Source organism: Chenopodium quinoa, unplaced genomic scaffold, assembly GCF_001683475.1.
Source record: "Chenopodium quinoa cultivar QQ74 unplaced genomic scaffold, ASM168347v1, whole genome shotgun sequence".
Classification (NCBI taxonomy): domain Eukaryota; kingdom Viridiplantae; phylum Streptophyta; class Magnoliopsida; order Caryophyllales; family Amaranthaceae; genus Chenopodium; species Chenopodium quinoa.
The window spans coordinates 1-26588 of NW_018743487.1; the positions used below are offsets into that span (position 1 = coordinate 1).

The 26588-nt window shown below is 37.1% G+C and overlaps 1 protein-coding gene and 1 pseudogene across 1 annotated transcript; both read left to right on the forward strand.

Annotated features, from left to right (window-relative positions):
* The first annotated feature begins 4599 nt into the window (after window positions 1–4599).
* LOC110739442 lies at window positions 4600–5439 on the forward strand (annotated as a pseudogene).
* An 11046-nt stretch (window positions 5440–16485) lies between these two features.
* Window positions 16486–17025, forward strand: LOC110739447 (trypsin inhibitor 2-like). Its single transcript, XM_021919903.1, has one exon. It carries the CDS (start codon window positions 16486–16488, stop codon window positions 17023–17025), a length of 540 nt encoding a protein of 179 aa, XP_021775595.1.
* The last annotated feature ends 9563 nt before the right edge of the window (window positions 17026–26588 follow it).

A 26588-nucleotide genomic window follows, 5' to 3' on the forward strand; every position in this document is an offset into this window, starting at 1 on the left:
TTTTTTTTCCCTCTATTTTATTTAGTCAAATCTTCTTAGAATTATATTTAACATATTATTATAATATAACCTTCCTATTTGAGCACAATGAACAACAACAACAACAATAAAGATTTATGTCATTTGTATTGTAGAAAATGTGTAAAAATTATAACCAAAGATTATATTATTCCATATATTGCTGATAAAAAATTTTAAATTAAATCTTCAAATACATATAAATTCAATACATAAAAATGACAATTTTAATTTTTCAGCAAAATTTACTATTATCGGTCACCTTATAGAAAGATTAAATCAAATATGATGATTTAATAATAGATATCATTTTTAACAACTCCTCGAGTCGGCTCCATAATTCCTGAGCCGTAGCACCCGGTTTCATGATGGTATTAACAAGATCTTTGGAAATAGTGGTGTATATCCATTGCTTAACAAGTACATCTAATCTCTTCCACGTTTCATCATCAATATCCTTTGGACGCTTCACCTTCTCATCAATGTGGTCAAGAACATTGTAGGCACAAGCATGAATTTGGAAAAGTTCAACCCAAGTAGCATATTGGGCGTCCTCGTGATCAAGAGTCACGGGCATAAGGGATTTGATGTTGCTGACGGCAAAAGCCGGGTGGAAGGGGCTGGTTTTGGGAGGAGAATGAGGGAGAGCAGAGTCATCGTCACCGGCCAAGGAGGGCTGGAAGTACGGGTAGGAGGAGGAGATGGACGGCTATGGAGGTCTAAGAGATTGAATAGGGTTTTGGGGAAAAGAGAGAAAATAAAACCCTAAGAGGAATCTGATACCATGTAGAATAGTGTATTCTCCTTAGTTGGAGTATTCCTCATTAATCAATATATATAGGTGTGTACAACCCTAATTATGAGAAACCTAATTACACAAGATATATGTTACAACAACAATAAAGATTTATGTCATTTGTATTGTAGAAAAATGTGTAAAAATTATAACCAAAGATTATATCATTCCATATATGCTGATAAAAAATTTTAAATTAAATCTTCAAATACATATAAATTCAATACATAAAATGACAATTTTTAATTTTTCAGCAAAAATTTACTATTATCGGTCACCTTATAGAAAGATTAAATCAAATATGATGATTTAATAATAGATATCATTTTTAACAAAATATATTACATGTTGGATCACATAGTGAAATACATACACTAAAAAGAATGTTGTAAAAGATGCATATGAAACTTTGCAATGCAAATATATAAGTAATGTTTTATTTTTATATTTTATTTGACCATATAATTTGTACTTATTACTTATAAACATTACTGAATCATTAAAAAATTAAAATTAACTTATGTAACAATCAAGATAATTTAATGGAAAATTTAAATTTTAACACCACAAAAAAAACGAAAAAAAATGGATTTTAACACTACAACAACAAAAAAAAAAAAATCCACCTTTTATTTTAACACCACTAAAAGTTTAAAATTTGTTTTTTACCATCACTTAACTACTTCATGGATGAAATCCGTTAATGGGCTCCACATTGCTTACGTGTCAGCATATTATTGACAAAAAAATAATTAAAAAAACCCTAAATTAGCCCAGGTCCCCACCGCCAGCTAGGCAGCACCGATCACTTCCCCACCCAATCAAACACCCCTACTCCCTGCCAAAGCCACCAGATTCTCTACCCCTCCTTTTCCACCTCTCTAAAACCAGCAACCTTGCCCAAACAACCACAAAAAACGGGTGGTTGTTTTTCGAACCACTCAAACCACCACCAAAAACAGGTTTTAAGGGCCAAAAAAGACCAATGTATGGTCGAGACGACCACTTAGGGTCACTTTTCGACCGTTAGTTGCCGTAAGTGGTGGTCGATTTTGGGTGGTTTGAAAAAACGACACGCCATTTTAAGCGGTCATTAGGAGGTTTATTCGATTTTGGGTAGGGGTAAAGGGAGGAGACGGAGTTTGCGGCGGCTGGGCTAGAAACGGTGGTGTTTGGGGTGGGGTAATGGCCGACGCTGCCCTGTTTGTGGTGGGGATGGGGTTGGCTCGGTAATTTAGGGTTTTTTTTTTTAATTTTTTTAAAACTAATAATATGACGACATGTGGCACAATGGACCTCACTTAACAGATTTTTGGACGATGGTAAACTCAATTTTCTTAAAAAAATTTGTGGTGTTAAAATAAAAGTTTTTTTTTTTAGAAAATCCATTTTTCCGTTTTTTATGGTGTTAAAATTCAAATTTTCTTAATATAATTTATTTAGCACTTTATTAATAAAATTTAAAGAAATTTATTTTTTTCTATCAGGGTTTGTCATACAAAATTGAGTACAAATCGACAAAATTTATTTTATTTAAACCTTTTATTGTTGTATAACGTTTATAATATATTTCCCTATTTTGTACTCAAATTTTTATGCATATTTTACATAAATAAAGCTTAATGTTATATTTTTTGTATTTTAGGATTAAGATAACAAAAAATAATAATTCAGTAATAATCGTGCATGTTACTGGTCCTAAGCTACTTATTGACATAAAATAATAACAATTCGGGCAAAAGCTGGTGTAGTGATCATGTAATTAGAAGAGAGGGAGTAACTAACATTTAAAATTTTCTAGTTTTATTCGTTGGAGCTTGGAGCCTCTTATAAATATCATTTTACAAGCTCCTACTTTTCCAAAATACTTCAAACAATTTAACAACCAAAGCTCAAAAAATCTTTAGAAAATGAGTACCTTTCTCCAACCAGCAATTGCAATAACCGCTCTTCTTTTGCTCCAACTCTTTCCTCCTCCAACCATGGCTGCCTGGTTTGCTTATATCACGGACGAGGATGGTGAACCAATGCTAAATGGCGGAACATATTACATCATCGCCACCAATGGTGGAGGCCTCGCCGTGGCACAAAAACCACAAACCTTGGCGTGCCCTCTCTTTATAGCCCAAGAGAAAGATGGTTCATCTATTGGCCACCCTTTCAAAATCACTTCTCCAATAAGCTCAAAGTACCTTCCGTTTGGTCCAACTGAATTCTATGTTGTTGACGACACTACCACCTGCACGAAGCCACTAGCGTGGCGATTAAACCACGGATAATGCAACCGGCCAAATCTATGTGGCTGCGGGTACTACTGAGTCGCTCGGGCCTAGTCCATTCAGTATAACATTAACCATTCAGCGATGTCCAACCAAATGAATATGAGATATTCCATTGTGACAACGTCATATGCAAACTTGCTGGAATCTTTGAGAATGGACTTTTGGGCATGAATACTGATTTTAATCTTAAATTTACCTTTCGTTTCAGAAAAGCTTTAACACAAACTTCACAGATTATGTAATGTTTGATTTAATATGGCCAATGTTTGATGTTCCATGCTATGTATGTAATGTGCACAAATTCGTCGGTTGATTAATAATAAAACTCAAGTGTTGCTCTTATTACATTCTTGTGTTAAATCATTTTTTATATCATATGTGTAACACACCAATGCTCAAAATATATAATCCCTTTGTTTGATTATGTTACTCGCTTCTGCATTATTAATTGTCACAGATGCACCCTTTTGACCATTAGTTTAATATTTTCAAAATTACAACTTTTTTAGCTAAATTTATCAATTGTTTTACATTGAAATGGTGACAAGTTGCAACCAAAATTTTTAAAATTTATGGTCTTTTACAACATTGTTTTAAAGGTGGTTATATGCAAAAAAAAACGAGATTTATTTAAAGGTGGTTTTATTGCAAAATTTACTTTTTATAATTAATTTTTGAAAAAATGATTTAAAAAAAAAAATACATTTCTTTAGTTTTTTTTTTTTTAGACAAATCATATCTTAAGTTTGAGAAGCAAATATAAAAAAATAATAAAAAAAAATAACTAGGTCAATGGGAATTAAGTATAGTGATTGATAGTCATTTTAAGGATGACTGCCATTTAAAAAAAATGTGTTTGATTAACAGTTAGCATTTTAATTTTTGTTAATTTTAATAAACAAGGGATAGCTTGATAATTTAATTCTCATGTTTATGATATTGAACCCCGTGATTTTATACTTTAGTTACTAGTAATTTATAGGTGTCAATGAAATTTTTATTGAACATCTGGAATGGACGTGGTGCACTTGGAAAGAACATTTGCATATTTTAAAAAATATATTATAGCCATTTATAAAAAACGCGAGCATAATATGTTCTTTGAGTTTGAACTATATGTTCTTTACATTATACGATATTTTCTTTAATGTACGTGCATGAAAAAAAATGTTAAATTCAACCACCTATGTAACCATGATAAAAACTTTATCATGTTCTTTAATATATATCATGTTCTTTCAATAAAAACTTTATGTTCTTTGAAATATTATGTTCTTTGTCAAACACAAACATATATTTTTGTCATACACAGGTATGTTCTTTTTCAAATACAAGTATATTCTTTTTCAAATAGTAGTATGTTTTTTATTTTCATATGTATGTTCTTTCTGTCTTTTTTAGTTTTACCGAGTACACCAAACGCATGGTGCACCTGGGTGCACAGATCAAACACTAGTTGGTTTACTTAGCATTTTTTATAAATAAGCTCTAGAGTACTAGTGCTTTTCTTCACAAACTTCTAAAGTAAAAAACGAACAAAACCCAAAAAAAATGGCTAATCTTTATTCCCAACTTTCAACCACAATCCTCCTAATTTTCTCTCTTTCCATCGTTACATCAACCACAGCCGCCAACGACGTAGACTCCCTTGTTCTAGATGTAGAAGGGAACCCACTCGAAGTAGGCTCATTTTATTACGTCCGTACAGAACTTTCAAAAGTCAGAATAGGAGGTGGCATAGTCGCGGCATCCAAACCAAACCAGCCCGAATGCCCTCAATACGTAGCCCAATTAGCCGAAGGCTGGTACGGCGAATCCCCAATTACATTCCTACCATCAGACCCATCACAAAAACACATCCACATTTCCTCTGACCTTAACATAATGTTCAATACCTCCTCTAGCGTCTGCTCGCAAGGGGCATGGCAACTTACCCCGACGCCAACTCCGGTGAAATCCACTTGTCTACCGGAGGTGGTATTGGAAACCCGAGCCCTCAGACCGCAGCTAATTGGTTCAAGATAGAGAAAAGTATTGCTAGTTCGGAGTTTTACCAGCTCGAATATTGTCCGTCTAGTAGTACAATCAATGGGTTTGCAGCTAAGAAAGATATCGTATGTGGCGTTATTGACGCTACTTCGGGCACAGATGACTACCGTTTGTTGTGGTTAGGTCTAGTTCCAAGAAGGGCAGACTTCTTCCACATTCTAAGTTTCATTAAAGTTTAAGTGTTGCTACGCATGTACTTAAGCATATAGATTGTTAAGAAGGTTGTATGAAGAACAATAATGTATGATGTTGATCTTATCAATAAAAGAATTTCATCTTGGAAATTTCTCTTCATTTGATTACTTAATTATGAATGTATTTTTGTAGTATTAGAGAAGCTTAATAATGAGAGGACATTGATATAAGAAAAATTAATGATAAAATGTACTTCGTATTTCGTAGTATTTTATTAAAAAATAAAGTATAATACTTTAAAAAAAAAAATAGTCACATTGAGAAAATATGTCACTTTCAAATATAAAAGGAGTTAAATAGATTAGTGCAAATAAAATATTGGCTAAAAATTGATATGAATGGTACTTTGTACACATAAATTTAACAATGTTATTCAACATAAAATGATATAAATTAGACGTCGTACACATAACATTTATTGGCCTCATATATTTTTGAGCTTTTATTGTGGATATGTAGTGGTCCAAAGACAACAATTAGATGTCAATTCAAGTATATGCGTCGGACTGGGTGATATTGGATCAGGTCGAGTTATATCTATTTCAAATTAAGTCATGCTAAATTATTGTATTCATATGAGTAGAAATTTAAAACATGATTTTTTTCGAGTCGATCAGAATAAATCAGGTCACACGAGTTAGATTTTGTTACCTCTAATTCACAGTTTCAAACACCATGTCTCTAGTTAATTTAATAATGGTATTTTAAATATATGGGGAATTATTGTATGTCCACAAGTTCTCCAAAATATCACGGGCCACAATTAGGGTACATTAATGATAAAAATAATGATAGTCCAATAGGTGGAAATTATTGACCGCATCTATTTCCTTGTAAACATGACCTCTCGAAATTGTACTTTGCATATATATAATACACTAGATGATCAATGTTGTCTAATAGAATTAGCTGATCTTGAGTTAAATAATCTATATAGAGCATTGTAAGTAGCACATCAAATTATATATAGTTTGACCATGAATAATTTACATGGAAGTTTTAAGAGTATTTATGAAATGTCCAACAACTTATATTTAATTTTAAAATTATATTAAAAAAATATATATAAAATATCAAATAACTTATACTTCCTCTGTTCTTTTTTACTTGACCTGTTTCTTTTATCACGCTTGTCAATGTAAAACTTTAACGGTCTATAAGTTTAATTCTCTATAATTAAAATATATAAAAGTTATATGTTATGATAGTACTTACTGAGACGAATTCAAAATGATCCAACATGAATATATTTTTCCTTACATATTATTCACAAAACACGGTCAAAGGAGGAGTGGTGAATAGTGTAAAAGTCAAAGTAGGTCAAGTAAAAAAAAACAGAGGAAGTATTCATTTTACCTCACACAATGTCTTCTCATTAAATGGGGAGAGTGATTAATCAAAAATTTGGTGAGTTAGCTTAATTAATATCACAACATTAGAATGTTTTTCAAAAAAATATAAGTGTGGAAAGGGTATTTCCGATTTTTCATTCATCTAGTTAGGGGCATGTCGGTAAACTCACATCAATTTTGAAGGTCTTCTACTGCCGTGTTTGTTCAAATTGGTAGACTCTGCGTGGATATGGTGGTTTACGCTTGATCCAAATGAAAATCTATTAAGTTTGTATACCACAAATTGTGGTTTAAAAATCATTGAGAGTACATAGGTAAATATAGATCCACGTTTTTGTTATTGCAAGTGTAGTACAATGAAAGCTATCAGTACGTGTCGCTACTTGGACTCTAGCTAGCATTAGCAACAAGCCAACAATAATCTTATCTACTTGGGTGACTATGCAATATTTAAAGGATAATATAACCAAGAAATATATTGATAATAAGTGAAGGATATAAATCCAATTTTTTTTCCTTATAAAGAATTAATAAATAAATATTAATGGGTGCATGTACAGCGCGTTTTTGGTACCCCGGCCACACCGTACGGCATAACAGGACTCACCAAAATAACGGAGAATGAAATATCTTTCCAAAAACGCGCGTTTTGGAAATTTCTGGAAAAACCAACCAAAAAGCGTCTCACGCACGCTTCCCAAAACCTAAAAAACACGCCGCCACTCATTTGCCATTTACTCCAATTTTTCTTTTAAAACTTTTTCACTTTTAACACCGACGCTTTTAACACATTGATTTTTCACCTCAATTTTCATCTTTTTTACTAAATTCCATGGCAGACGAAGAATACAATTTCCTGGATTCATAAGAATCAATGGAAATCGAAGAGATTGAAGATTCATTCATGAATTTGGAGATCGAAAACAAAATTACAGAAATCAAGCAACTTCTATTAGAAAATATTGAACACCAAGGTATGTAAATTTTTTTTATTTGAGGTAGTAAAAAAATACATACTGAATCCCTGTAAATTTTAAAAATTAAGATAAGTAACGTAATAAGTGAAATTTAGTAACCCCTTATATTACTCCCTCAGTAACCCTTTCAGCATTTGCTTATAATTCCCTCTAGTAATCCCCTCAAATACCACTGTAGTAACCCCTTTACTAATATTTTTAGTAACCCCATAAAAGTAAACCCCTCAGTAACCCCAGTAGAAAATTCAGATTAGTAACCCCACAAAAGTAAAACCCTCAGTAACCCCAGTAGAAAATTCAGTAACCTTATAGTAACCATCATCAAAATCATTCCATTATCAACAACTCTAGTAACCCCTATTAAATAATAGCATTAGTAACCCCTTTACTAATCTTTTTAGTAACCCCATAAAATTAAACCCCTCAGTAACCCCGGTACAAAAAACAGTAACCTTATAGTAACCATCATCAAAATCATTCCATTATCAACAACAATAGTAACCCCCATTAAATAATAGTAGTAGTAACCTCAAAATCATCAGTTAAACCACCAGTTCTAAATTCTGAAGACCACCAGTTAAACCACTATGTGGACAATGTGGTCCATGTCCCAAGCAAATGCTATCTTGTTATTTAATCCAAAATATAATCGGTGACAATTATGGTACGAGTAAATGTTTTTTCAAAGATTATTACATAATGATCCTCAACGGCGAGAAAAAAATTATAATGTAATTTTTATTTATTTATTTATATATTTTGAATAAATGACGCAAAACGGTATGAAGTGAAAGAAAAAAAAATGTTAAGTAAAATTAAAGTCTCTAATAAACTATTTTACTTGTGCACTTTTGATCCCTTAACTCTTAAATGTCACTTTTGATCCTTCAACAGCCAATGTAGGTGTTTTCTGACCAAATAGTTTAGAAACTAATCATAATCAGTAAGAGTTTAGGGATCTTACTTTGGTATGTGTCATTTGTTTTCCGTCGACATTAATTAAATTATTAATATTCTATGCTGAGTTGGCAAAAGTATTGACAAAAAATAGTTTATGGACTAAATTTGACACTTCGAGCAATAAATTACCACATAATCAAAACACATTTTAAGCTCCACTTTCCTATGTGAAATGTTCACTTGGCGGGATAATTATGATCAGAAAACTTCTTTATACATAATTCTTAATCTATGCACCTGGGTAGTGGCGTATTCAGAATTTACAAACAAGGTGTGCACAATTATTTACTTAATAGACAATAATCCTAACCTGTTTGCATAAACGATCTTAACATGTAGTAGTCAGCAAAAATAATAGTTGGGAAAATTGTTTAACAATGGATTCCAACTATAGACTAAAGTGACAATTCAAGGAAGCAAATAACGCTTAATAGACAATTAGATAAACAGCTAGCTACGCTTAATGGTTTGCCATAAAGCTGCTATAAATTTTATTTTAATGCACATGTAGGTTATGCACATACATACCCTTGGTGTTAGCTGTATCCATCCCTGCACCCGAGTGCACCATGTATCGGTATATATATATATATAAATAAATAAAACAGAAACAAAGTTGTTATATATTGTAAAGAAAATAATATATATTGAAAAAAATAAAAAATTAGAATGACTAATTTTCAAATATTTACAACGAATTCCTAAAATGAGAAAAATAAATTTTAGCATTTAAAAATAATTTAAAAATCATTAAATCACAACAGTACAATTTTAAAATTTTTGGTAGTAGAATTTTCAAATGTTGAGGTCTGAAGAAATGTGAGGTGGTTTACATAGCTTTTTTTTTTTTTTTTTTTTTTTTTTTTTTTTTTTATATATATATTTAAGTTCCAGAGCTCTTGTTTACATCATATTTCAAACTCCAAAAATAAAGAACGAACAAACCCTAAAAAGATGGCTAATTTTTATCTCCAACTTCACACCACAATCCTCCTTATGTTCTCTATTTCCATGGTTTCTTCAGCCACAACCGCCAACAACGTAGACTCCCTTGTCCTAGATATCGAAGGGAACCCACTCGAAGTAGGTTCATTTTACTACGTCCGTACTCCCCAGTCAACATTTAGATGGGGAGGTGGCATAGTCGCGGCATCCAAACCAAACCAACCCGAATGCCCTCAATACGTAGCCCAATTAGGCGAAGGCTGGTACCGCGAATCCCCAATAAAGTTCCTCCCATCAGACCCATCACATAAACATGTCCACATTTCCACAGACGTCAACGTAGTCTTCAACAACTCATTTAGTGCCTGCTCGCAAGGGGCATGGCAACTTACCCCCGATGCCAACTCCGGTGATCTCTTCTTGTCTACCGGAGGTGGTATTGGAAACCCGAGCCCTCAGACCGCCGCCAATTGGTTCAAGATAGAGAAAAGAAGAGGTGATCCGGGGTTTTACCAACTCGAGTACTGTCCATCAAGTAATACGATCGATGCGTTTGCAACCAAGAAAGATATAGTATGCGGGGCTATCGATGGTAGTATTGATAATCTCACAGATGACCACCGTATGATTTGGTTAAGTCTATTTCCAATAAGGCCAGATGATTATTTCAGTACTGGCCTAATGTTTTTTTTCATTAAAGCTTAATTGCCGCGGCGTCTTCCTCGCTCCAAAGTGCATTACTACGCATGTACTCATCATTATATATAATGTTCTTGATTAAGAAGGTTTTATGAAGAACAATAATGTACGACATGTTATCGTTATAAATATCTTACTAGCTCCAACGTACTTTATAAATAAGCTAATTCAAGGTGTTTGATGGGAAGCTTATTTAAAGAGGTTATTCTACTAAATAAGCTCTTTTTCAAAAAGCTCATTTTAGGGGCTTTTTTAATTAGTTTATTCAATTCTTATAGTGAAATGATACTTATACCCTCATTTAAGAAAAAAATAGTATATGAACTAATTACCCCACAATTGGCTTATTGATCATTTTACATAATCAATCAGCTTGAAATAATCATCTATTTACCAAACATATTTCTACATTAAGTAATAAAATATCTAAGTTACCATTTTCACCCACCTCGGTTAGGATCGGGTAAAGATCAATCGATTTAGCGTTGTGTTTTGGTTGGGTCAACTTCATTCATATTCGCTTCTGATATATTCGTATCGAGCTCAAACTTATATTAGCTGGATTGGATTAATTTTGGATCAAATGACTTTGGGTGGGATTGATTACGGTTCAAATGATTTTGATTCAGTTTAGTTTGGTTATGATACAACTGAGTCATTATTAAGTCAATTCCGACCCAATTCAAAATCTTATTGCATTGAGTTTGTCTAAATTTGGGTCAACATGACCAAATTATATATTTAAATAAGGGCATTATTAAACCAGGGTAATTATTGAGTTAATACCTTATCATTGGGTCACTATTAGGTCTTTTATGTATTATCTTTCATATTGTGTCATTAATATTTCTTAGTTTTGTTAGTAGATTAGGTCCGTCATGTATAAGTTTTATCTTTTAAGTCACAATTTGTCAATACCTTACCATATCTATATAAATTAGACAATAAGAAATGAACTAATTATAGATAAATTGAGGATGGCCACATGTTGTTGTGTCATATTTAAGTAAAAAAAGTTCTTAGCAATTAATTAAATAAATAATTACATGAATCGAAGTAATTATGTTTAAGTTAAAAAAAAATTTAGGTTAATATAAGATTGTTGTAAAATTATGTTGGTTTAGTGAGGTAAAAATCATGGTTAGGTCAAGATAGATTAGGTTGAATTAGATATTGTAACAACATAGTTAATACAGAAGAAATACTACAATTATTATAACGAGTTGAAAGGATATGAGAAGGGGTTATTGACGTCTTGATGATTAATCTTTAAATATCTAGCGAATTGTTAATAATTGTGACAGTAAAAGAAGGGAGAGTGATTAATTCAAAATTTGGTGGACGACTTAACTCAAAATCACAAATTTAGAATGCAATCCCACATGACTTGTAACTTTGTAAGGTAACTTTGTACATGTACTATAAACTCATCTTTGACATGGCTTATGCTTAATCCAATGTATTAACAGGTCAAGTTAACCAAAAGGTTCAGCTAACGATTGATGCTCAAAAATATGTTTTTTACTCTATTACAATGAAAATCTATCTAGTTTGTGCGAGGTGAATACCAATCTTATTGAGTTTTGACATGTCGCTACTTGTCTCTAGCTAGCTTTAGCAACAAGCCAATCACTGTGATACCCCTATAAAAAAGAAAATAAAAAAATTCTCTTAAAAAATCTTTATAAACTTTACCGTCTTTACACAATTGTGGTCAAAAACTCTTTCTGAGTACATAGGTAAATATACATATCCACGCGCATTTTTGTTATTGCAAATGTATTAAAATGAAAACTAATTTCATCCTATCACTGTACATGTCGCTACCTGGCCTTCAGCTAGCATTAGCAACAAGCAAACATTCTTATCTACTGGGTCATCACTAACGGACCTACATTGTACACGTGTTACCCCTGTAAATTTTTTATAAAAAGAAAAAACAAAAACTGTTTATAAAAAATCTCTTGTACGTGAAATACTCCGTACTGTATATGGTTTAAGCATCGCACAATTGTGGTCCAAAAATCCACGTTTTTGTTATTGCAAATGTAGTACACAATGAAAACTAAGTTTCATCCTATAACTTGTACATGTCACTACACGGCTTAGCATTAGCAAAAAGCCAACATTCTTATTTACAAAAATCTATTGTGAATATGGTTATAACATTAAACAATTGTGATCCAAAAATCTTTCCGAGTCATCCTATCGCTGTACATGGCCACTAGCTAGCATAAGCAACAAGCCAACATTCTTGTCTTCTTCGGTGACCAGTGGCCTACTTTAATTGTAACCCGAGGGGTATATGCTAACCCCATAATTTTTCTATAAAAAATAAATTTTTAAAAATCCGTTTACAAAAAATATCTCGTGAAATACTCCATATTGTATATGGTTTAAATGTTACACCATTTGTATACAAGTCAACAAGTGTGATGTGGGAACAAAGTGGGTACTCAAGCTAGATTAGTTATTGGGTCTGGAGTATTTTACAGATTAAGATTAAAACTAGTTTTTTTATTCAATTTGGTTCGTCAAATTAGGATTATGGAGAGTTTTAGATTATCTATGATTTGTTAGTTATAGTTTTATGATAAGATATTTTAGATCTTATTGTGATCTTTGTTTCACAACTACAATAGAATAATTAGTTTTTATTTTTTAGAACTCTAGTTAGTGTGGGATATATGTCCTATAAATATATTTTCTTTCGTTAATAAAATTCAGAAAGAGTGTTTATGATTGTTTGAATTGATTAAATTGTTGATTTAATTGTGAGCTTGCGATTATTATAGTTTTTGCAATTAAACTAACACTTTTGATCGGGATTTCAAAATTGAACCCTCAAGTCTTGCGATTGATTAAAGTCTATCCCAAGCCCTATAATCCACCACGTGAATCCATATAAAAGTGAAGCGGATTTAGTGGTAAGAAAATAGGTCAATCCAATCCAAATTAAAGGTTAGGTCATTGGGAGTTAGGATAAAGGGTATAGGAATCTCCTCCCTAACGTACCTTTAATAGAATATAAAATTTGATTGCCGTAAGATGTAAATTTTCCCACTAAACCAAACCTTGCTTGATAGGATTGAAGAAATACTGAATAATAAAATCAATCAATCAATAACATAATTAATAAAACAGACACCAAGAATGATATGTGTTACTTCTTGGTGCATTTTATTTCCCTCCAAAACATTTTTTTATTCACTTCCTTATAAAAAAATATTCACTTCTTTCCAATAATTCTGATTCACATGCTTAAAAAAATAAAAAATATTCACTAAATCATATAATTGTGATTTACTTATTACAAAATATATTCACATATTTTCCATTTCTTTTTATTGCATACAATATTATCCAATATCTTTTACTATGTATATCTTACCGAGTACACATATTATTTATTATATATCAATTACATTTACATTACATTACATTACATAATTGCATAATACTAAAAAAGACACCAGAATTGACAAGTGTCACTTTCCGTTGCTGTTTTTTTTCCCTCTATTTTATTTAGTCAAATCTTCTTAGAATTATATTTAACATATTATTATAATATAACCTTCCTATTTGAGCACAATGAACAACAACAACAACAATAAAGATTTATGTCATTTGTATTGTAGAAAATGTGTAAAAATTATAACCAAAGATTATATTATTCCATATATTGCTGATAAAAAATTTTAAATTAAATCTTCAAATACATATAAATTCAATACATAAAAATGACAATTTTAATTTTTCAGCAAAATTTACTATTATCGGTCACCTTATAGAAAGATTAAATCAAATATGATGATTTAATAATAGATATCATTTTTAACAACTCCTCGAGTCGGCTCCATAATTCCTGAGCCGTAGCACCCGGTTTCATGATGGTATTAACAAGATCTTTGGAAATAGTGGTGTATATCCATTGCTTAACAAGTACATCTAATCTCTTCCACGTTTCATCATCAATATCCTTTGGACGCTTCACCTTCTCATCAATGTGGTCAAGAACATTGTAGGCACAAGCATGAATTTGGAAAAGTTCAACCCACGTAGCATATTGGGCGTCCTCGTGGTCAAGAGTCACGGGCATAAGGGATTTGATGTTGCTGACGGCAAAAGCCGGGTGGAAGGGGCTGGTTTTGGGAGGAGAATGAGGGAGAGCAGAGTCATCGTCACCGGCCAAGGAGGGCTGGAAGTACGGGTAGGAGGAGGAGATGGACGGCTATGGAGGTCTAAGAGATTGAATAGGGTTTTGGGGAAAAGAGAGAAAATAAAACCCTAAGAGGAATCTGATACCATGTAGAATAGTGTAATTCTCCTTAGTTGGAGTATTCTCATTAATCAATATATATAGGTGTGTACAACCCTAATTATGAGAAACCTAATTACACAAGATATATGTTACAGAATATTAACAAGATAATATATAAATCTATTATCTATCAGGTTACTCAACTCAAAATCACAATTTTAGAATGCAATATCACCTTTGACTTGGCTTATGCTTGATTTGTGCGAGGAATACCGATCAAATTATTGTCCTTACCACAATTGTAGTTTAAAAATATTTTGACTTTTTTTTTGTGGAAAAGGGCATAAATTAGATAAAAATCTTTCGACTACGTAGATAAATTATTAAAGTTTTTAATATTGCAAATGCAGTTCAATGAAAACTAAGTTAAGCCTATCACTGTACATGACGCTACTTGGCCTCTAGCTAGCGTGGGCAACAAGCCAAAATTCTTATCTTCTTGGGTGACCACTGGTGAAGTGGCCTACGTTGTAATCCGAGGGGCACATGCTATCCCTGTAAATTTTTTATAAACAGAAATTAGAAAATAAAAATCTGTTTACAAAAAATCTCTTGTACGTGAAATACTCCGTACTGCATATGGTTTAAGCATCACACAATTGTAGTCCAAAAATTCTTTGATTACATAGGTAAATATATGTATCCACGTTTTTGCTATTGCAAATGCTGTACTATGAAAACTAAGTTTCATCCTGTCACTATACATGTCACTACATGGCTTAGCATTAGCAAAAAACCAACATTCTTATTTACTTGGGTGTGACCACTGGCGGACCTACGTTGTAATCCGAAGAGCATAAATTTTATTTTAATAAAATTTAAAGTCTATTTACAAAAAAATCTCGTGAATATGGTTTTAATTTTAAACAGTTGTGGTCCAAAAATGTTTTGGAGTGATTGGTAATATACGTTTTAGTTATTGCTAATTTAGTACAATAATGAAAACTCATTTTCATCCTATCACTTTACATGGCCACTAGCTAGCATAAGCAACAAGGCAATATTTTTATCTACTTGAGTGACCACTGGCTGCCGATTTTAATTGTAACCAGAGGGGCACGTGCTAACCCTATAATTTTTATTTTTAAAAATAAAAAATATAAAATCGGTTCACGTAAAATATCTCGTGAAATACTCCATATTGTATATGGTACTTCCTCCGTTCTGTTAATATTGCAACAAGGAGAAAATTACGCATTCTAAAACACATTTTATATGATAAATATCTATAATTGTGTAAGAGTAAAAATTATAAAAAGTTGATATTGTGAAAGTATTATATGAGACGAATCCAACAAGACCCCATTTGACTATATTTTGCTTAACGTATAACTCATATTATATGGTTAAACAAGAGTGATGAATTGTGCAAAAAGTTCATTGTTGCAATATTAATAGAACAGAGGAAGTATTACACAATTTGTATACAAGTGTAGTTGATTTAGTGGTAACAAAGCAGGTCAATCCAATCCCAGATAACGGATTAGGTCATTGAGAGTGAGGATAAAGGGTATAGGATTCTCTTCCCTAACGTGCCTCTGTTGGAATTTGATCTTTAATCCCATAATCTCATAGCCATCATAAGATGTAAATTTTCCAACTAAACCAAAACTTGCTTGATAGGATTAAAGGAGTATTGAATAATAAAATTATTAACATTAAGTGATCGTGTAATTAGAACAGAGTGAGTAACTAACATTTTTAAAATTTTCCAGCTTTATATTCGTTGGAGCCTCTTATAAATATCATTTTACAAGCTCTTACATTTCCAAAATACTTCAAACAACTTAGCAACCAAAGCTCAAAAAATCTCAAGAAAATGAGTACCTTCCTCCAACCAGCAATTGCAATAACCGCTCTTCTTTTGCTCCAACTCATTCCTCTCCCAACTATGGCCGCCTCATATGCTTATATCACGGACGAGGATGGTGAACTAGTGCTAAACGGCGGAACCTATTACATCATCCCACAGAGAACCGCCAATGGAGGAGGCCTCACCGTGGCACAAAAACAACAAACCTCGGCGTGCCCTCTCTTTATAGCCCAAGAGAAAGATGGTTCATCTAATGGCCACCCTTTCAAAATCACTTCTCCAATAAGCTCAAAGTACCTTCCATTTGGTCCAACTGAATTCTACATAGTCGACGACACTACCACCTGCACGAAACCACTATCGTGGCGATTTACCAGGGATAATGCAACCGGCCACATCTATGTGGCTGCAGGTACTACTCAGTCGCTCGGGCCTAGTCCATTCGGTATTCTATCACCATTTAGTGATGCCCAACCAGATGAATATGAGATATTCTATTGTGACAACGTCCTATGCGAAGGTTCTGGATTCTATGAGAATGGACTTTTGGGCTTGAATAATGATCATGTTCGGTTTCGTTTCAGAAAAGCTTTTACCCAAACTTCTCAGATTATGTAATGATTAATGTAATATGGACAATGTTTGATGTTCTACATATGCTATGTAATGTGATAAATTCCTCCTTGGATTAATAATAAAACCTTTGTTTGATTATGTTTCTCACTTTTGCAATATAAATTGTCACAAATACACTCTTTTGACCATTAGTTTATGTTTTCAATTATTTTTGTTAAGTTTGTAAACACTGTTTTTTGGTTATTGCAAATTTTATTCATGAATAAAAAAAATCATATATCATCTACAAAAGACATTCAAATTTAACAAATATAATAGAAATAATACTTTAAATCAAATAAAGATTACAATTGTTAAATAGATCTTGCTCTCCCACTTATATCACTCAAAGATACATCCTTGTTAGAGAGCACTATTTAATGATTCTTTGTAGTTGCAATGTTGTTTTTCATTTGATTCATCATAGCTAAAACGCTAAGTATCACAGCAACAATCAGGGGCTAGGGCCCCTGCCATTGACATGGTCACTCGCACCAGCCACTTGGCATGGCAAGACCAAGGCTAGTCCCAAGAAGGAGCTTCCTCCTAATGTGATAGACTTGCCTAGCAACCCTTTGGCCCGATCTTGCAAAGGCGAGACACTCGAAGAAGGTGCTAGTAACCCCTCAACCATGCCATTGGGTGTTCACTGGAATTATTTGGCTAGATCAATATAAAGCTATGTAAGGGACAAGTGCTCAGTGCTCACTCATAGGTTGGTGGTCGACCTTGGGTGGCTCCATGGCCAAAGTCCATGGGCATAGACTAAGACATAGGATGGCCTATGGGAGCTACGGCCCTGTGGGATTTGGCTAAGTAGTTGGCTTCAGCTACGGCTTAAACGGAATTGGTGCACCATGCCTTAAACACGATGGTTAAGAGTTACTAGACACGGTTACCCCTTTAGTAGGAATAGTGGGTGACTATTAGTATGAGTAGTAACTGTTCATCAGTTGAGATGCATTATGATGATGTGTCAGTCATTCCTTTAATTTAGAAGGAGTATATAGTGGAGAAGTAGACAGTTATAGTAACCACCAATGTAGCCCACTACTCCTAGATTGATAGATGGTATGCAATAGTGCTTCATGTAAGACAATTCGTAGCGGGTAGTTATGCCTATTTGGCCAGGTTATGGTCAGCCCTTGAATAGTATACATAGAGGACTTGCCTTAGTTGTTAATTCACTCATTCGGGTACTTTGCCTTGTTTAGTAATCTCATTCTCAAAGTAATAAAAGTATCCTTGTGTCTGTTCTCGTTGTTGCTTGTGTTGCTTCGTATGTAGTGTAAGGTCACTCTAGACTTATTTAAAAAAAAAAAAGTTAGTCTACAAAATATCCTATGACACTGAAAGTTCATGAATTAATTTGGCACTAATAATACCCAAAAAAAATGGAGAAAAACCCTCTGAATGCGAATGCGAGTGAAATTGAAAAATCAATTGAAGAAAGAGACCAATTAGATCGTTCGAATAAAAAACCTAAGAGAAAGATTACACAATTCATCCTCAATAATCACAATGAAAAAAAGGATGATATGATGGAAGAAGATGAGAATTCTGGTATGAATATAGACAACCCTAATGGAGAACAAGGGATAATAAATTCAAGGCCTGGAAATCCCTCTCCTCTCTTCAGAGATCTGGTAAGAGGACATGGAGGACAAAATTCAACCTTATCAATTTTCATTATCGATGATGAAGAGGAGGAGGATGTTTCTGACGATGAAACAATTCCAGAAGAAATCTTGAACGATGCTAGATGTCCTGTTATTAAATTATCAAAAGAGGAAAAGAAAAGGCTTCGCAGGCCTTGGAAAACATCCCTGATAATAAAGATGTTCAGTGGGAAAATTGGCTATATGGGACTGATGCGTAGGCTCAAGAAGAAATGGAATATCAAAGGAGAGCTTTCTCTAACTGATATTGGATGTAGCTACTATATAATCAAGCGGACTATAACTATGTACTCACACAGGGTCCATGGCTATTGGATGATCACTACTTAACCATTAGGAAATGGGTTCCTAATTTTGTTCCAGATGAGTCCCCAATCAAGGTTCTTACTGCTTGGGTAAGAATTCCAAATTTGCCGGTTGAATATTTTGATATCAACTTCCTGAACAAAGTTGGTTCAAGAATTGGAAAAGTTCTTAGGGCGGATAAGACGACTGCACAAGCGGAGCGAGGTCAATTCACAAGAATTAGCGTGGAAATCGATCTGTCAAAGCCTCTTCTTTCGAAATTTTGGTTAAAAGGAAGGATATGGAGAGTCCAATATGAAGGAATTCGTATGGTATGTTTCAAATGTGGGAAGCTAGGCCATATAGGAGATGACTGTACTCCACAAGATGACATGGGGAATGATACCAGCGTTAGAATGGAGGAAAATCCTCTGTTCCATCAAGCTCCCAAACCAGAAGAAACAGAGGACTTTGGGTCGTGGATGCTTGTGAAAAAACCAGCTCGCAAATACACTCCTAAAGGACAGAAACCAGCTATGGTGGTCGAAAAACCAGGTCAAGGTGGTAACTCGGTGCCAGCTCAACAGAATAACACGAGATCCAAGGGGTCGTCTCAACTTATCATCAGCTGATGATTTACGTCTCAGACGCCGGCTTCCCCGAAAGGATACAGGGCAACCAAAAGGACGCCCGAAGGTGCAACTACCTCAAGCCATCCAGTAGTCGCCCAGATGACGACAAGGATGAGGAGGAGAAAGAAAAAGAAAGAGAGCCAAGCACAAAAAAGCCGAAAGGCCTAAGTGCTTTGGCCCAAGGATCTGTACCCAGAGGTAAAGGGCCCGAAAGGGAAAAGGCTAGCTCCTCAGCTGAGCCGCAAGACTCAGAGAGCCAGCCGAAGAACAAAAAGACTGGGACACCTGCTGACATTGGCAGCAGGCCAGATAATGAAGAGTCCAATCCATCAGCAATGGACATGGACCAACAGACTGAAACAGTTGAGTTGGCCGAAGGAGACGCTGAGAAATGTGTAACAATCGGGATGGACCTTGATCCGAACACCCGTTGCGAACTTATTCAGCTCCTTCGGGATAACAGAGATGTGTTTGCTTTCTCGGCAGCTGATATGCCCGGGATAAGTTCAGACCTCATCTCCCATAAGCTTAATGTTGACCCGACGTGTCGACCAGTTAAGCAAAAGAAGCGGAATTACTCCGCCAATAAGAACCGAGACATCGCAGCCGAGGTTAAAAAATTATTAGAGGCAGGATTCATTGAACCTTGCCAATATCCAGAATGGTTGGCAAATGTGGTGATGGTTCAGAAGCCCAATGGTACCTGGAGGATGTGCGTTGACTTCACGGACCTAAATAAGGCTTGTCCAAAGGATTTCTATCCCTTGCCGAGAATCGATCAGCTAGTCGATTCGACAAGTGGCCATGCCTTGCTTAGCTTCATGGACGCATTCTCGGGGTATCATCAGATCTTTATGCACCCCGACGATCGAGCCAAGACAGCATTCGTCACGAACGCTGGGGTGTACAATTACAAAATGATGCCCTTCGGATTGAAAAATGCGGGGGCAACCTATCAAAGGCTGGTGGATCAAGTTTTCGCCGATCAAAAGGGCCGAAACATGGAAGTCTATGTTGACGATTCGATCGTCAAAAGCAAAAAACTAGAGGACCATGTAAAGGACCTGGCTGAAACTTTCGCCACCTTGAGAAAGCATCAAATGAAGCTGAATCCGAAGAAGTGTGTCTTCGGCGTGAAGTCAGGGAAATTCCTGGGGTTCATGGTCAGCAAAAGGGGGATTGATGCCAATCCCTCTAAAGTCAAAGCGGCGCTCGACCTTCCTGAGCCGAAAACGAAGCGGGATGTTCAGCGGCTCACCGGAAGAATGGCAGCCCTCTCGAGGTTCATTTCCAGAGCTTCGGATAAGGGGTTACCTTTCTTCAAAGCCCTAAAACTCCCGAAAACAAAAGAGCTCGTTTGGGAGGAAGAGCAAAAAGACGCCTTTAAACAGCTTCGGGAGCATCTGGCTCAACTCCCAACGCTGGCTAGCCCAGCTGAAGGAGAAACTTTGTACCTATATGTGGCCGTTAGCCCAGCCACCATCAGCGCAGTATTGCTGAAGGAAGAGAGTAAGAGTCAGCAACCGATCTACTTCGTCAGTCATACACTGACGGATGCCGAGACTCGCTATCCTCTACTCGAGAAAGTTGCTTTCGCGGTAGTAGTAGCTGCTCGGAAGCTGAGGCCCTATTTTGATTGCCATCAGATAGTGGTCTTAACTGATCAGCCGTTGGAAAAAGTTCTCGGCAAGGTTGAAAAATCTGGTAGGCTAGCCAAGTGGGCTTTTGAGCTCACCGAATTCAGCATCAGCTACCGTCCGAGGGCTGCCATTAAGGCTCAAGCCCTAGCGGATTTCTTGGCCGAATGCTCATACCAAGAAGCGCTAGACAGTGAAAAGAAAGTCTGGACCGTGTTTACGGATGGGTCTTCCACCGAAAACGGTTCGGGGGCAGGAGTAGTGATAACTTCTCTCGAAGGCAAATCCTTTGAGTATGCACTAAAGTTTTCTTTTAAGGCCTCGAACAATGAAGCAGAGTATGAGGCAGCAATCGCCGGCCTAAAATTGTGCATCTCCTTGGAAGCCGATCATGTCTGCTTAAAAACAGACTCTCAGCTAGTTGCATATCAGATCAGTGGCAGCTACGAGGCCAAAGAGCCCTCCATGATAGCTTATCTTGCCAAGATCAAATCAGTCATTGCAGAGCTGAAAACTTTTGAGGTTCAGCTGATCCCAAGGGGTCAGAATACTCAAGCCGATGCACTCTCCAAACTTGCTAGTTCATCTTTTACCGAGCTGAACAGATCTGTATATGTAGAAGTGCGTCGAGAGAGAAGTGTCGACGAAGCACCTGAAGTGTGCTGCGCTGACCCAGAGCCTAGTTGGATGGACCCCATCCTAGCTTTCAAGCTTCGGGGAGAAACTCCTGAGGATAAAGCTTTGGCCTCCAAGATGAAGAGAACCAGTTCTAGGTTTATTGTCTTCAGGGGGGAACTTCTGAAAAAGTCCTTCTCAGCCCCATTGCTTAAATGCGTGGGACCAACAGATGCAGATTATATCCTACGGGAGATTCACCTCGGCATCTGTGGGAACCACATTGGGGGAAGAACCTTAGCCCACAAGGCATTGAGGGCTGGATATTACTGGCCCACCATGATCGCAGATGCTAAGGAGCTGGTTCGGAAATGCGAAAAATGTCAAAAATATGCTCCAGTTATCCATCAGCCAGCAAGGGATCTTCAGCCGATCCTTAATCCACTCCCGTTTGCCCAATGGGGACTGGATATACTGGGACCATTTCCAGAGGCTGTGTACCAGAAAAAATGGCTGATAGTTGGTGTCGACTACTTCAGTAAATGGATCGAGGCCGAAGCAGCCTCGAACATTACAGAGCAAACTGTCAGAAAATTTATCTGGCAGAATATCATCACTCGCTTTGGCATCCCGAGAGTATTTGTCTTCGATCATGGGAGGCAATTTGATAACTTACCGCTGAAGCGGTATACAGATCAGTTCGGCATCAGACTGGCATATTCAGCGGTATGCCACCCGCAAAGTAACGGACAAGCCGAGGCTGCAAATAAACAGATCTTAAATGCCCTCAAGAAGAGGGTGGAAGATCAAAAGTCCAAATGGCTAGAGGAGCTCCCTGGAACCCTTTGGTCCCTTCGAACAACTGAAAAAGAGGCAACGGGCCACTCACCTTTTGAACTGGTGTATGGTGCCGAAGCCGTCCTTCCAGTGGAAATTGGCTCTGAGAGCCTTCGAGTGCACCACTTCTCGGCTGAGAATGAGCGACTGATGAGGGAATCTCTTGATTTCCTCGACGAAGTAAGAGACTCAGCCCGAGATAGAATGGCCGCCTATAAGTAGAGAATCAGCAAATTTTATAACCGAAGGGTCCATGCAAGGCCTCTCAAAATTGGAGACCTTGTCCTTCGGAATGCTGCTGCAGTTCAGAAAGGCCGAATCCATGGGAAACTCTCAGCTGCATGGGAAGGACCTTATGAAATTTATGATGAGCTTCAGCCAGGGACATACCGCCTTCGGCAGTTGGATGGAACTGAGTTGAAAAATCACTGGAACGCTGATGTACTGAAAAAATACCATGTGTAAACCCTTCGGGGCAGAACAATCTTTGTAAGTACATTTTGAACTAATGAAAGGCCTTGGAGCCGCCATTTATATAAATGTTTGCAACTTTTTATCCTTTCAAAATTTTCTTTGTTCTATCTACTCTTTAAGGGTTTTTTATTCAGCCTCGTCTGAAACCTTCGCCTTCGGGTAACTGGGTTTCAAATTGCTGACAAAACTCGTCTTTTTAAAGGACACTGGTCTTTCAGCTGAAGTCAAACTTAAGTAAGACTTGTTCTCCAAAGACATGAGTCCATGGACAATTCTGGGATATTGCCTTAACTGAGCCTTGTATCCCAGAGAGCCATTATCCGAAACATTGCCTTAAGTTGGCCCTGTGTTTCGGGTATCCATTTTTCAAAGATAGACAGAAAATCAAGGATAACAGCAACAGTTGAAAATTTTTATATCAGCCTCGTCTGAAACCTTCGCCTTCGGGTAACTGGGTTTCAGATTGCTGACAAAACTCGTCTTTTTAAAGAACACTGGTCTTTCAGCTGAAGTCAAACTTCAGTAAGACTTGTTCTCCAAAGACATTAGTCCATGGACAATTCTGGGATATTGCCTTAACTGAGCCTTGTATCCCAGAGAGCCATTATCCGAAACATTGCCTTAAGTTGGCCCTGTGTTTCGGATATGCGTCTTTTTAAAGAACACTGGTCTTTCAGCTGAAGTCAAACTTTAGTAAGACTTGTTCTCCAAAGACATTAGTCCATGGACAATTCTGGGATATTGCCTTAACTGAGCCTTGTATCCCAGAAAGCTAATATCCAAAGCATTGCCTTCAGTTGGCCCTGTGTTTCGGATATCCAACTTTCAGATGAAGTCAATCTTCAGTAAGACTTGTATCCCAGAAGCATTGCCTTCAGTTGGCCCTGTGTTTCGGATACCCATTTTGAAGAAGTGAAGAAATAGCTTATTCCGCTGAAGTCATACTTCAATTTCTGGGGGCAAGAAGCACTCTCAGTGCAAGTATGTACGGCAGAATTGAAGAAACAGAAACAGTAAAGCATTCAAAAACAAAGCAACTGAAGAAAAGAACATCAGATATATAATTCATGCTCAGAAATTGAGCTACAAGTTCAATTAAACTGAATCGGCAGCCGCCCACAATCGGAAAAATAACAGCTGCCGAAATACGTACATAAGCAAAAAAAAAATAAAACTGCTGTACGACAAGGCAAGCTGAAGCAAAAAACAAGGCAAAAAATTCAGAAAGCGGCAAGTCTAAAGTTAAGCACATGATGAACCGCAAGATTCTGAAGACGACTGCCCGAGTTCCTATGCTTCAGCCTGAGGATCAGACTGATCAGCGTTGAGCCCCATGGTGGCCTCAGCCCCAGCAGCAGAAGAAGCGGGCTTTGCACTCTGCCGAGCCTCCCTTTCCCTCTGTTTAGCTTCCAACTCCATTCTCTCAGCTTCCTCTTCGGCTTCCTCAGCCTTAAGGATTTCAGCTTCGGCTGGAGTTGCATACTTCATATGAGGGTCTTCGGGATTCTGGACCCATTCAGCACACTTAGACCAGTCCAGCTTCGGTTCAGCATGAAGGCAGACTCTTCGGCATACTCGGAACCCGTTTCTGAAACCCATCTCATATTCCTCTTGGGTATAGACACGGACTTTGAGTAGAGCCTCAGCATCAGCCAGCTTCTTCTGGGTCTCCTCCAAGTCTTCCTTGGATTTCTTCAGCTCATCAGCGAGCTTGGAGGAGGAACCTTTCAGCTCATTCAGCTCCTGCTGAACTTGGGAAGCCTTTGTCTGAGCTTGGGCCACTTCAACTTTTTGTGTCATCAGTTGATCCTCAGCCTCATGGAGTTTAGCTCTCTGAGCTTCGGCAGCAGCAGCAGCCTCTGAGAGTTGGACATCTTTGGCCCGGAGCAGCTCTTCAGCAGCCATTCGGCTAGCTTCAAGAGCCTCTAGACGTTGCTGCACTTCAGCTTGTGCAGCAGCTCCTTCCTGAATACGGCTCTCAACAGCAGCCTTGAATTTGGAGACGTCCACTCCCATATGCTCCTGGAGGAATTTTTCCCCTTCCATCAGTGGGGGAAAAACTTCCTTCTCCATAGCGTCGCAGAAGGTTTTGAGGGCTTCAGCAGCTCTTTTCTCATACTCCTCACCCTTCTGCTGCTTCTCTTCAGCTGCTGCTTGCTTCAGCTTAGCAAGCTTTAATTCCTCTTCAGCCACCTTCTTGTCGTGCACAGCAGCGTCTACCCTATCTTGTAGGGTATCTATCAGCTCTACAGTGAGAGTCTGATTGTGCACGAACTGAAAACAGGAAGACAAAAAATAAATAAATAATAAATAAAAAAAAAATATATAGAGCTGAATTTCAGAGGAAATGAAGACAAGGAAAATTACCTGCATCATCAGCAGTTGTTAGACCTGGCTGGGTCAGGAACTGATCTGCTGGATTCGCCCATCCCAGCAGTTGCCTTCAGCGACCAGATCCTTGCCCTATCTACTTCGGACATGCCAGCAAAATCGCCGAAGTAGGCTGCAGCTCCTTCTCGGTTCTGACCCCATATGAGGTTCCAGATGTGGTCTGGGATTGGAATTCGGGGGGCCGAGAAACCCATTTCTCCAGATTGCAGAGTCTGGAAAGAAGGGAAGGATGACGATGGAGCTTGATTAGCTTTGGATGGCTCAGCATCATCCTTCTCAGAGGAGTCAATTACTATGACCTCCTCTTCTTCAGGGGTGAGGACGAAAGCCTCAACCTCTCTTGCGATGTCTGCCGTGAAGCCCTCAGCACTGGACATCACGGCATCCTTGTTTTCGTGCTCAGCAGCACTCTCCCTAATTTCTTCTTGGACCCCTCCCTTAGATTCGGGAGTTCTCTGATCCACCTCCATCTCAGGAGGTGGCGGAGGGGTCTTTTGAGGTGATTGGGGTGGTGGCCGGGGAACCCTCGGCGATCCATTGCCTTCCTCGGGTTCCCTTATTGCAACGCCGATGGTCATCGGCCTCCTCTGAAAGTCATGAGGGCCGATGATGGCCATCCTTCGGCGCCTTTTCAGAAGGGGCTGCTCGTCCATATCTGAGTCTGAGGACTCTCCTTGTATTTGATCTTCGGGACGAGCAGGAGCTTTCCCTTCTCTGTGTCTGTTACTCTCTTCAGACTGTAACAGACAGGGGGGAAGGAAGAATGTGAGTAAAAAAAAAAAGAAGAAGAAAAGAAAAAAGAAAAAGTTAAGTCTGAAAGCTCACCGAGGTCTTCAGCAAAGCCTCGTCTTCTTCAGCTGCTCTAGCTACAGCTTCTGCTTCAGCAGCTCTGGAGGACCCTTCTCCTCCTTCGCAAGCTTCGAGAACCCGTGCAACCTCTTCGGCTGTGCGGGCAGCTTCAGCTTCTTCGTCCAGCAGCTGAAACCAGGGGTCTCTCTTCTTCCACCAAGGCTTCT